The 13,551-nt window shown below is 37.7% G+C and overlaps 1 protein-coding gene across 2 annotated transcripts; it reads left to right on the forward strand.

The window, feature by feature from the left end:
• The first annotated feature begins 2,032 nt into the window (after window positions 1-2,032).
• MRPS33 (mitochondrial ribosomal protein S33) lies at window positions 2,033-11,373 on the forward strand. 2 transcript variants are annotated; one of them, XM_053719000.1, is made up of 3 exons: window positions 2,033-2,132; window positions 8,587-8,827; window positions 10,929-11,373. In XM_053719000.1, the coding sequence occupies exons 2-3, from the start codon at window positions 8,616-8,618 to the stop codon at window positions 11,032-11,034; spliced, it is 318 nt and encodes a 105-aa protein (XP_053574975.1). In that variant the 5' UTR covers window positions 2,033-2,132; window positions 8,587-8,615; the 3' UTR covers window positions 11,035-11,373. The 2 variants fall into 2 exon arrangements, with proteins under 2 accessions (XP_053574975.1, XP_053574976.1); XM_053719001.1 differs by having other exon boundaries at window positions 2,128-2,235.
• The last annotated feature ends 2,178 nt before the right edge of the window (window positions 11,374-13,551 follow it).

Here is a 13,551-nt window from a genome sequence, read left to right on the forward strand (position 1 = left end):
AATTTGCATATCTTACCCAGATTCCTTTGCTGCATTGGAAACAGTGTAGTCAGAGAGTTTCTGGGTTTAAAGCAAGTCTTCTGACTTGTTTAGATTTGTAAATGGTTTACACAATGAGTTATTTTCTCTATATTTTGTATTTAGTGGAGGATTTTAAACTCACTTTTCGCCTCCCCATAATTTTAATTGTTGTTATATATATATATATATATGTGTGTGTGTGTGTGTTAATAAAGCCTGTTCCTAAAATTTAGAAAGTGTATAGGTTCTGTATTAGAGGTTAGAGAACAAAAAACAGATTTTATTTTTTACAATGTTTATTTGTGCGCTTTGTGTGATGACATTAAGTAGCTCACACTATAATATGTTTCTGACATTTCTACAGCATTAATATGTTTTATTTATTATTTTAAAGTGATGGTAAAGTTGCATCTCTTTGATTGTTCCTGTAGGTAGCCTATCCTATAATCAATAAAATAGCTGTTTGTTTTAAAAAAAAATGTTTTCAAAACTTTTTTTTTCCTTTTAATTTCTATATTTACTGCCCCTCGCTCCTCCCTCCATTGACTTCCTGGTCAATGCTCTATCTAATGTAGATAGCAGTTCCACCCACTCTCCACGTAAGCACCCACGCCCCCCCCCCCCCCCAATAAGTTACTTGAGCATGCGCTGTTGATAGAGGGGGTAGTTTTGCTACAGTCCTAGTCGCCTAACAGCCAGGATTTCAACTGGATGCCAAAGAATACGTCATCAAAAAAAACAAAAATTGGATACAAAGCCGGGCAGAATAGGGACACTCAGAATTAAAGCTTGAAGTATTAGTAACTTTATATTAAAAAACGATGAATTAAACTCATGTTTATTTAAAAAGATGGGACAAATGCTGCTTTGAATATGGCTAGGGTACCATATTGCCGCTTTAAAAAGGGACACATATGAAAAATACATATGTCAGGGCTGTTTAAAAAAATGTTTTGTATAAGAACCCTGACATATGTAGTTTTCATGTGTCCCTTCTTAAAGCGGCAATATGATCAGCCTAAATATGGCAGAACTTTACCATCACTTTAAATACTGTACTAATAAATTTGTGAAAACATGCATTAGGTTTTTCAGATACAGAACTTCTGAGATTGTTTGACCTTTTAAATGGGTGATAACCTCTAAAATAAGAACAGGTTAGGCAACGTTTGGCAGACAGGTTAGTTGAATTATATAATTTATTGGCGAGGTGCCTTCTCTGCTAAAGGGATACTAAACCCTAATCGCCCTGAAATTCCGTACAGGCTCTGCACCGCCCACTACTTTCTGACACGCCGTACTGCACCGCCCACTACTTTCTGACACGCCGTACTGCACCGCCCACTACTTTCTGACACGCCGTACTGCACCGCCCACTACTTTCTGACACGCCGTACTGCACCGCCCACTACTTTCTGACACGCCGTACTGCACCGCCCACTACTTTCTGACACTCCGTACAGTCTCTGCACCGCCCACTACTTTTTGACACTCCGTACAGGCACTGCACAGCCCACTTTTTGACATTCCGTACAAGTACTGCACCGCCCACAACTTACTGAGATTCCGTACAGGCACTGCACCGCCCACTGAAATTTCCTCTAGGCTCGGCACCGCCCACTCTTTAATGAAATTCCGTACAGGCTGGGCTCCGCCTACTCCTTTTTGACACTCCGTACAGCTTCAGCACCGCGTATGTCAGCTGACATCCTGTGCACTAATAGTCCCGCCCATCATATGATGTCACAGCCGTCTATACTCATGTACGTTCTACGGTTGGCCTAGTTATATATCTACAATGATAACCACGCCCATTCCGGTTAGGCTACGTTTGTTCTGTTATTGTTCCGTAAAGGACGCACTCACACGCATTTCTCTTCAATCAGCAGCGTTTAGTAGCATTTATACCCGATACTGATAAAACCGCTCGCTTTTATCCAGTTTATTAATAATAATAATAATATTAATAAAAAACAGGTTAACCCCGCCTCATACTAGTTACTACCGTACTACGTACTGACAGAACTTCCTCACGTGACGTAACCACCCGGAAGTGTTTGTTCTACTTCCAGGTGGAGCAGGTTACATGGGGCTCTAGAGAGGTCAGACGGGTAAGAAGCTGTAGTGGCAGTTTGTATGAGACTGTATTGCACTACCTACAGTCACAGACTCTGATATACTTCTGCAGGGTTTCCCTCAATGAGCAATAAGAGAGTGAGATTTTTACGTTTTAAAATGACTTACTACCATAGAATTTGGCTTACATTTCATACTGAGAAATTACAGAGCAGTAATTATATATATATGGAAATACATCATGTTAGTCCAGTAAAAATAGTTATCATTGCATATTGCAATACTATGGTTATTTGCCATCTTGTCTAGTGTATTAATAAGGTTAACGTGTGTATATATATATATATATATGTGATCTGCTGGGTCTGCTGACTGATATCAATGGCAAGAGAACTCTTATTTATGTAAAGAACTACATCTTTAAATGGACATAAAAGTGCAAATAGAAGCTCTAATTAATCTAATATGTTAGGGCATTTTATTATTGCACAGCTGATTGCACATAATTGTGTTTAACCCTAACTTCAAAGTCAACTACAAAAGAGATGCACTATTGATATCTAGCTGAACACGTCTTTTGAGCCAATGACAAGAGGCATATATGTGTAGCCACCAATTACCAGCTAGCTCCCTGTAGTGCATTTGCTGCTCCAGATCATATGTAAATATGCTTTTCAGCAAAGGATACCAAAAGACCAATATGCATTTGATAATATAAGTGAATTGAAAAGTTCCTTGAAAGTACATGTTCTGCTTGAGCCCAAATTTAATTTTAAGACTCATGTCCCTTTATACCTGAAACTATTGCTCTTCAATGACTCCTGGAGTAACAAATGATATATGCACTCAACAATGCTGTATAACCATGTGTTTCATTTAGAATCCTAAACAAAGGTTTTACTACTTATTAATGACAGGGTTATACCCAGTCTAATCCTTGGGATTGCTGGTTGTGAGCATTATAAGGCAGCTACCGATTAGCACAAGCTCTGCAGTGTCATGCAGTTGGTAATAATAAGCCATATACCATAGGGTGTTGCTCAAACTATCTGTGTTAAAGTGCTGGTTTTCATTATCATAATTGAGTAACATTAACCCCTTTAATTATAGGCTGCTTATAATCATAATTAGCACCTGCTTTGCTATATATTTGCATATGTTTACACTTTGTCTTAAAGTCCTGGCAAACATTACTATAGGTAAAGTAAAGACACTGAGGTTTTAATATATTATATTTTGCCCTCTTTATATGTAATTTAGCTCTAAAATTATGGATTTTCTAATTCTCAGAAGTTCACTACTGGGACTTTCAGAGAAAAATGTGCCCAAAATCCCAGAGAATTTTTTAGCATATTTGCCATCACTCCATTTAAACAGAAATAGAGCATTGTTTTTTTTATTTACCTGTCAAAACTATACATATATATATTTTAAGTAGATCTAGGCCCATTTTGGTATATTTCATGCCACCATTTCACGCCAAATGCGAACACATAAAAAAAAACGTTATTTTTTTCACAAACTTTGAGTTTCTCACTGAAATTATTTACATTACTGCTTGTGCAATCATGGCACAAATAGTTGTAAAATTTTCTCTGGTATCCCATTTGTTCAGAAATAGCAGGCATTATTATTCTTTATTTATAAAGCGCCAACAGATTACGCAGCGCTGTTCATAGGTAACAAAGATAAAAGGACAGTACAATATGAGACACCAGACAAAATTTAACAAACAAATACAGGAGGAATTGGGAGCCCTGTTCCTGTGGGAACTTACAATCTACATATATAGCTTTGCCATTGCTTTTTGGTAAATAGAAGGCAGCTAATTGCAGCTGCGCACCACACTTCTATTGTTTCCGACAGTGAAGGGATTAATTAGGTATCTTAAAAGGTTAATTTTAGCTTTAGTGTAGAGGTTATCTTCCCACCTGACAATTCCCAACCCCTCCCAAACAGCTCTCTTCCTTCCTTCAACCCCCGCTGGTCACCCCCATCTTAGGTACTGGCAGACAGTCTGCCAGTATGAAAATGTAAGACTTTTCTTTTTCTGTAGTGTAGGATCCTCCCTGACTCCCCCCCCCCCCCAAGCAGCTCTCTAAACCTCCCCCTCTTACTATTAGCTGTCATCTTAGGTACTGGCAGCTGTCTGCCAGTACCTATAAACCACTTTTTAAAAAAAAAAAAATTATTTTCTGTAGCGTTCCCTTACCTCCCGCGATCATTAGTTCCCGCATCACTTTTCTGTAGTTTTGCTGCCCCATCTCTCCCTGTCCCTGTTTTGTTTTATTTACTGTAGCTTAGGGCTCTCCCACTCCCTCCACTGCTGGGCCTCCCACCCTTCTGCCCACACCACCAGCCGGCACTAACAACGATTGTTGCAGACAGAGACACACATAGTGTCACCATCTGTGACGATCAGGCATCTGCCCTCATATGGAACCACAGCACCGATCAAGCTCCGGTTCCAAATGTAGCAGATGCCTGGAGCTTCAGAAACTCTAGCTCTCGGCGCAGCTCCCAGTATGACGTAACCTATGACATACAGGAAGGCTTCGCTGCGGCCACATGCAGGTAAGAGGAGTTGGCAGTGACTTCAATCTCAGTGTATTGCAAGATTTCTTAGTTGGTATGCAGGATACTGCCTATTATGTCGGCACCTGCCTCCAAGCAACACCGCAAGCACCCGTTCACAGATCAGGTTTTCAGTGTACAGCTGATGTGACACTTTGCACTCACTCATTCCTGCTATTCTGGCTGCTACCACCCCAGGAACAGTTCCCCCATTCAGCACGACATTGCACCTCACTGCCAGCTGCGCTACCTTTGCTCTCAGTGCTGTCTGTTCAGGGACGTGCCTTATCCCCTCCACAAGAGAGGCGGTTCATCTTACGCATCTGATCCTGCAGCCCATTTAGCTTCCCTCTTCCCCCGGTGCTACCTCTCAGTAGAATTGCTGTGCACAGTAAAAGCATTTATAGTGAGGATCCGCACATTACATCCTGAGATCGCGGCAGTTCTGGCATATTATTCTGGAGCCGCATATTATTCCTGCAGCCGCTACTGTGGGCTCTGTTTCTACTTAAAGGCAGCACCGGGGGATGCGAGAAAGATGGTGGGAAACAGCAAGCTAAAGTGGCTGTGAGATCAGATTTCTAAGAGGAAGCACATTATTATTATTATTATCGGTTATTTGTAGAGCGCCAACAGATTCCGCAGCACTAACATGTCTTGTGGAGGGGATAGGGCTTGTCCCTGCTAGCATTCACTTGAACGCGCAAGTGTCATTAAACATATTAATTTAGGTGTAACACACAAACAATGCAGATGAGGTCCCTGGGGGCATATCTTGTGGCTCACTGACAAGGACATAACATTTAACACAGTTTTGGCACAACAATACAGATTGCATTGTGCTATAGAGAATGCACAGCTTATGCCCAGTAGCCTGTAACTGTCAGTTTGACTTTCTTCTCTTCTGTTTAGCTTATGCCAAGTGACAATGACATTTTGTGCAAGCTGTGTGTAGGTAGCACACACACATAGTGACAAATACACAATGATAATGTGACACACAAAAATACACAATATGTATATTCGTACTATGAACAACAAGTGCACATTACAACCCGCAGCAGTGCTGGTATATTATTCTGCAGCCGCTACTGTGGGCTGTAATGTGTGGCTCCTCACAACATATGTTTTTATTGTTTAAATAATTAAGGAGTATATATCATTCAATAAGTAACCTGAATAGGACAGCTAGGGAAAGCCCTCCCAACAGGTGGCGCTAGATGCAGACAATGATAATTAAGTACAGAAAGAAAAGAAAGAGTAGCATCTTTTAAGCACTCTGGGAAACGCCAAATTAGATTGGTCCAAACGAGAGGACACACAATGAGACGGAGGGGCTCTCAATCCTCAGCACAATATGAGGGGGAAAGAAAACTTAGCATTTATTATACCAAGAAAATAAAAAAAGAGAAAAATAAAATCACTTTAAAAACACTTAAAACAAGAAACAACATAGAGGGACATGAAAGGTCCAAATCACAGTATTGCATAAATCACGCAGCAAACACCTATACAATCAAATAGAAGGCCTAATACCAGAAAGGTTCAAAGAAGGTAATTATATAGTGCAACACAAAATAAAAGGAGCCCTAATATAGAGTCTACTGGTGACTATAATCTCTCCCAAGGAGAACCACAAAAAAGGGATTGGTGAACTGCTAGTCTCACGTGTTGCTCCTACACAATTGTTTAAAAACACTGGGTATTCCTGTCCTAATCTGGTACTACAAAAGCATCTAGTATAGGGTTAAATCAGTAAACCAAATAGAACATATCAAATATAGCTGCAATACAATACCAAAGGCCCCCTGGTCAGGACCTAATCAAGTCAGAAAGCGCCTGACGCATGTTTCGCATTCCTGCTTTTTCGAAGTGATGCGTGATTTATACAATATTGTGATTTGGACCTTTCATCTCCCTGTATGTTATTTCTTGTTTTAAGTGTTTTTTAAAGTGATTTTATATTTCTCTTTTTTTATTTTCTTGATATAATAAATGTTAAGATATGTTTTTATTGTGCCTAATGATTCTACCAAGTGGCAGCACTGGGTAGAGGGAAATATGGTGGGCAGCAGCAAGCTAAAGGGGTTGCAGGATCAGATGTGTAAGATGAACTGTCTGTCTTCTGGGGGGGGGGGGGGTGTAGGGCTTGTCCCTGCTAGCTTTCAGTTATTTTTAAAAAAATTGCGATTAAATCGCAATATTTCATGATCAAAATCGCGATTTTCATTTTTTCCCAAATCACCCAGCGCTATTAGCTAATAGAAGTAAATTGTAAAGTTGTTTAAAATTGCACAATCTATTTGAATTATTAATGTTTCATTTGGACTTTACTGTCCCTTTAAAGAGGAACTAATTGGTTTGCAGCCCTGGTGCATTAAACAGGGAGGATAGTTAGAACATTAGTAGTTAGATTTATTATGAGGATAGTTATGGATGATAATCCCTTGTTTTACCAGTAAGAGCAGATGATTCTGTTGTGGATCAGACCTTCCCATCTGTTTTCTTTAGCTGTTTTAATCACATAATATCTTTTAGTCAGACAACCGTCATTTAACTATATATACTTCTATTTTATTATCATGACAAGTTGCTGTGTATTTTTATGTTTCCCTTTTTAAATACCTGTTTCCCACCTGTTTTTTATATTTAATCTTAAAATATGACTCCGCATCCTTTTCCATTTGTAATCTAAAGTGATAGTAAATGAAACACAGTTTGCCATCAATATCTAATAAAGTAGAAATCAAATAATTTAATGTGTGTGTTTTTAAAGTGTGTTTATAAAATGTAATATTGGCGCTACTGCCCGCCCCCTGTTTTTTTCTAACTTAACATTGTAGCGAACATGTCAAATATAAAGCCACATTGCACGGTCCTTTAGGTGTTATACAGACGTGCAAAAGAAAAATGGTGTGCATCTAAAATCAATATTTATTTGACCAAAGTTAAAATCCATCATCCTTCACACAAAGTGGTTAACAATTCTTAACAGTTCGGCAGCAACTGATGCGTTTCGGCCATAGCTGCTTGAAAACCATTTTCACAACAGACCTTTATAAAATACCCGCAGTATTGGATTGGCTAAAAGAACTTGTGACGAAATTGGCAACATGTTAACCCTTAAAGCTCCCAAATACATAGTATGGTAATATGTAATAATGAATAATAGAAACTGTTTCCGCAGTGTGTTCAGAGACTATTATCTTAGAAACAATTGTAGTGCAGATGATTTATACAAAGGGATTATGAGCTCAATACGCAGAATGTCTTCAGTTATGTACTCCAATATCTAGTTTGGAGCTGTACACCCACTGCAGACATTCTTGTTATATTTGCAGCAGACTCTAGGAATGTTGTGTGCACTTCACACCTTATATACCTAAGTATGTGTCTGCAGCGCTACATGTCAGGAAATAGTGCTCATGCAAAACTGTTGCCGTATAGTGATCCAGATATGTGCACGCTGCTGAACTTATGTCCCTGTTTTTCAACAAAAGATACAAAGAGAAGGAAGCAAATGTGAGAATAGAACGTTGCTAACAATTTTATGCTCTATCTGAATCATGAAAGAAAAAAAAATTGGGGTTTTCATGAACCTTTAAGCCATACAATAATGTTGTATCCCTTCACCTTTTTGTCTGATTTGGGGAAAAAATGTGAAATGGTATTAACTCTGTTGGGCTACTGGTAGATTATGTATTGGGCTTTGATAACACATTAGCTTGTAAAGGCAGAATGATTCATTTTGGGGATTTCTGGTTTACCAATTTCAGATTGTTTCCGTTTTTAGCTAGAAGCCCATCTTGTGCGGATCAGATGTGTTTGGAGTCACATTCTTTTAATACTTCTCTAAAGCACATTCTGTCGCTGGTAATGGAACTTGTTTTCTTCATATTTGTGTTTTTCCGGCAGGTATTTTGTTCATCCCTATCTGTCCTATAATGTCTTTGTCTAATTATGCCTTGAGGATGGCCCGGCTGAGTTCTAGGATCTTTGGAGAAGTAGTTAGGCCGACAGACGACAAATCAATGAAAGTGGTAAAACTATTCAGTGAGCAACCGCTAGCAAAAAGGAAAGAGGTGTATGACTGGTACCCCCAGCACAATGTGTATGTGAATCTCATGAGGACTCTGCGACACATTGGCTTATACAGGTAACTAACGCATAGCGGCACAGAAACAACCAGGGCAGCCTCGCACAAAGCTCAGTACAACAGTGCAAAAGCTTTATGGTCTTACTGAATCTGTTAATTGCCTCCACTGTTCAGTTGTATTGTACCATTAAATGGACACTGATTTGGAAGATCGGCTGCATAGTATTACATGTATAAGAATATGCTCCTTTATTGTTTTTACAATAGAAATATGATTTTGCTCATTGAGACCACTATCCAGTACTAAACTTTGTGTATAAGATAAGCAAGACTGCTCTTCCTGCAGGCACAACCCACTTGAATTGGCATGTTCTTGAGAAAATGGGTTTTGATCTTGGAGAGCAAAACCAGCTATTTAAAATACAGAAATAAATCTAAAGGAACCGTTTCCCATACACCTGGTATAACAAATTATTGGGAACACAAATAACAATTGCATACATTTTTAAAATTTCAACATGGTTAGCAAATGAGCTCTTATATTTTTCTACAGCTGGTAATGATTCTTTTTTTATTATTATTATATTCATATTAAAATATTATTTAAAAAAAAAAAATGAAAACTGGTTTAATTAAAACTAATACAGCGGTGTCGGTTATGTTTACTGTCTGTTAACAGCAGCTCCTGTTGGTGGAGAGGGATATGTCTGAAAACAAAACAAAAAAACGTGTTTTAACAAAAATGACTGCAGTGTGTGGTTATAACATAGACATTGTACAAAAAATATTGCTAGACAAACTCTGCTCCTCATCTGGCTCAGAAGACTCCCAGTAAACCTTACTCTCCTCACCCAACTGCATGTACATAAAACATACCAAGCCAGCGCCAATCGCTATACACAAAGGTCTCCATTCCACCACAATATTTGCCTTCCATATGGGCTTTGTTAAAGGGACATAAACGTCCAACTTATTTCTTTTGTGTTTCAGATAGAGCATGTTTTCCAAATTACTTCTATTATAAAGTTTTCTTTGTTTATATGCAGAAAGGTAAGCTCAGGAGCGTGCACGTGTCTGCAGCACTTTATGGCAGTAGTTTTGCCAGAATGATACAGTTGCAAGACCACTAGAGGGCAGCGCTTTTTCCTGCCATGTAGTGCTCCAGACGTGAACACTGCCTACCCTAGGTTGATGCTCCACATTCTGTGTATACAGAGCCATAGTTTTTTAAAAAGTGCATTACTAGAAATTCATTATACTGTTAAATCACCGCCCCTATTTTATAGTATGTAAATAGGAAATACTTTTATAACTGAAACACACTGCATCCTCTTAAAGTGATGGTAAATCCTAAACGCTAGAATTTACCATTGGAACAAATAAAGGGGCCTTTCAGTCATGAAGTATAAAATACTTCATGCTGAAAGCTCCTTTGTTTGTTTGCACTGAGCTGCTAAGGCAGTCCACGGCTGAACGCTATTTGGCTGAGTGGTGACGTTTCCACCTCTTCAATAGCCGTGCGGGAAATCCGGCTTGGCGCTTACTGGCTAGATTGCATTAAAGAAAACTATATTGCAGGCTTGTGTAATAAAATAGATTCTTGTAATTGAACAAGTAGACAATCTTATATTTAAATCCAGTAAAATTGTACTTGCTAGTTTTTTAAAAAAACAAACCAAAATTACTTTCCAAAATCTATAATGTTTGGTTAAAATAAAATAATTTACTGTTAACCCCTTCTTGCCGGTATAATAGGGTTCACATCAGAACAATGTTCCTATGTAAACACTATTAGTAAAAATGAAATCACGAGATCGTAGATGCAGTCATGTGATTTAAAGGTCTGGATCTGATCTTGGGGGACTGCCTATGTGCTTAGGCACGCCCCCCCCCCCCCCCCAGCCAATCCTTGCCTTTGTCAAAGGGGGAAGCTTTAGGACACCGTATATGGTAGGACGTTCTAACAGCATTAAAGCCCAGCACTGTTAGGATGGTATGGAACCAGCTTGAATCTGTTTTTTTATTGTTCTGCTTGATATCTAAACAAATCCTTTTTATAATCTGTAAAATGGGTTTACAAATGTTGTACTTTAATTGCATATGTTTCTTTGTGCCACAAATCACACCTGGTGTCCTAATTTTCTGATCCTGGCAATTTCAGAGATGAGCACGAGGATTTTAAGGAAGAGATGCGACGGCTTAGAAAATTACGTGGAAAAGGCAAGCCCAAAAAAGGCGAGGGAAAACGAGCTCTTAAGAAGAAATGAGAGCAATTCAATGTTTGGACATTCAAGCAAATTGAGTGGCTCAAAAGCACACAGCTCCAAATCATACCCATTAGTAATATAATGCTTCAGTGGAAAGTGTTCTCTATTTATTTGGGACTTCACTATGGTCAAGAAATGTAATGTTTTTAAGCCTGTGAATTCCATCATCTGATCCTAAGAAAAGTTTGGGTGCACTAACATAAAGTTGTACAAATGTGTAAAAAAAAAAAAATACATCTTATTTTGTACTATTGCGGACTGTTCTCTTTATGTCATTCATCTGTATAATTGTTAACATGGAAGTGACAGTAAAGTCTAAATTTAAACTTTTCTAATTCAGATAGAGCGTGTCATTTTAAACACGTTTTTGATTTTAATTCTGTTGTCAAATTTGCCTTCAGTTTATTTTTATATATATCATTGTTATAGGTTGTGCCCTTATCCTTGCTATGAGATCATCCATATAATGCGAGCAGAAAAGTAAATATGACATGCCGTGAAATGAAACATCCTGAAGCACTTGTGTGTTACCATGCGCTGTTGGTTTCACGATATGAATTACTTTATTTAAAGGGACAGTCTACCTTAGAATTGTTATTGTTTAAAAAGATAGATAATCCCTTTATTACCCATTCCCCAGTTTTGCATAACCAACACTTATATTAATATACTTTTTACCTCTGTGATTACCTTGTATCTAAGCATCTTCTGACAGCCCCCTGATCACGACTGTGACTGTTTATTATTTATTGTCTTAAATTTAGCATTGTATTGTGCTAGATCTTAAATAACTCCCTGTGCCTGAACTCAGTGTTATCTATAGGGCCCACGTGTACTTTCTGTCTCTTTGTGTTGAAAAGAGATTTAAAAAGCATGTGATAAGAGGCAGCCCTCAAAGGTTTAGAAATTAGCATATGAGCCTACCTAGGTTTAGTTTAAACTAAGAATACCAAGAGAAAAAAGCTAATTTGATGATAAAAGTAAATTGGAGCGCTGATTAAAATTAAAAGTCCTATCTAAATAATGAAAGTTTAATTTATACTAGACTGTCGATTTAAATTGATGGTAAACTATTTTAGACACTTCACACAATTTTAGTATGTTAATAAATCTCTCAAATAGCTGTATTATCATCCAAAACATACTTTTTACTGTTTATACTTTAATCCCCCACAATACACCTTTCCTGAAATTCCTTTCTTGAGAAATTTGACAGGTTGCAGCCAGTCACAAACAGACCACCCGCACCATGTCTTTTCTCTAGTAGCTTGTTCTGCTGTTATACTTGCATTATCAGACGGTTTTGGCTGTCAAAGTGAGTGCCATTCGATGCTGCAAGCACAGCAGTATCAGTAAAGGGGCAGTCTACTCCAGAATTGTTAATGTTTAAAAAAGATAGATAGTTCTTTTGACAGACTTGCATTTTAGCCAATCAGTGCTGACTCATAGGTAACTCCATAGGATTGAGCACAAAGTTATCTATATGTCACATGAACTAGCACTGTCTAGCTGTGAAAAACTGTCAAAATGCAGTGAGATAAGAGACATTCTTCAAGGGCTTATACATTGGCATATGAGCCTTATCTGAATCATGAAAAATTATCTCTTTTAATAGCTGCTTTTTCATATGTATGCAAAAAAAATTTTTCAGTATGTGAGTGTTTTATTTATATATATATATATATATATATATATATATATATATATATATATATATATATATATATATATATATAGTAAAGCAAGATAGCGTCAGCACTTATTCATACAAAATTCCATTTTATTGAGGCAACAGACAAAGTTAAAAACAGCGACGTTTCGAGTCAACACAGACCCTTAGTCATGCATGACTAAGGGTCTGTGTTGACTCGAAACGTCGCTGTTTTTAACTTTGTCTGTTGCCTCAATAAAATGGAATTTTGTATGAATAAGTGCTGACGCTATCTTGCTTTACTATTTTCACATATGTGGGCTGGCAGACCCCACTCAGCGGACGTGCACTACTTTAATCCTGGAAAAGGTTGCTGAAATAATAGCATTAAGAAAGGTGCTGGACTTACCTGTTAAAGTTGTGTATATATATATATATGTGTGTATATATATATATTTATATTATTATTAAAATAGACAAAATATTTTGTTTTTTTTCGTAACCAAAAAATGCTAATGAGTGGAATAGGGAGTACCCCTATTCCACCTATTAGAAGTTTTTGGTTGTTAAGAAAGTTTGTTGGGTACATTTACCAGTAAGTAGTTTTCCAAATGGTTATACATTTAATTTATTTAATTTTGGTTTGTTTTGCAACTCTATCCGGAGTATATTTATTTAAGAATACATACATATGACAATACACACACCAATTTTCTCAAGGTAATTTTCATATTATGTAAAGACTGCATTTACCATTTAATTCAAATTATTCTAGTCATGCAAACAAGAGTAAAACAAATGGATTTGCAGCTGAGTGGATTAGGCTTGTAACTTGAAAATGTTGCTAATTGTAAATTGTATTAATG

This window comes from Bombina bombina, chromosome 6, assembly GCF_027579735.1.
Source record: "Bombina bombina isolate aBomBom1 chromosome 6, aBomBom1.pri, whole genome shotgun sequence".
Classification (NCBI taxonomy): Eukaryota; Metazoa; Chordata; class Amphibia; order Anura; family Bombinatoridae; genus Bombina; species Bombina bombina.

Excerpts from the sequence above, each read along its gene's own strand:
- MRPS33 (XM_053719000.1), top strand. The coding sequence starts at position 8,616 with ATGTCTTTGTCTAATTATGCCTTGAGGATGGCCCGGCTGAGTTCTAGG. Across the intron at positions 8,828-10,928 it reads CGACACATTGGCTTATACAG|AGATGAGCACGAGGATTTTA; the intron begins GTAACTAACGCA and ends TGGCAATTTCAG.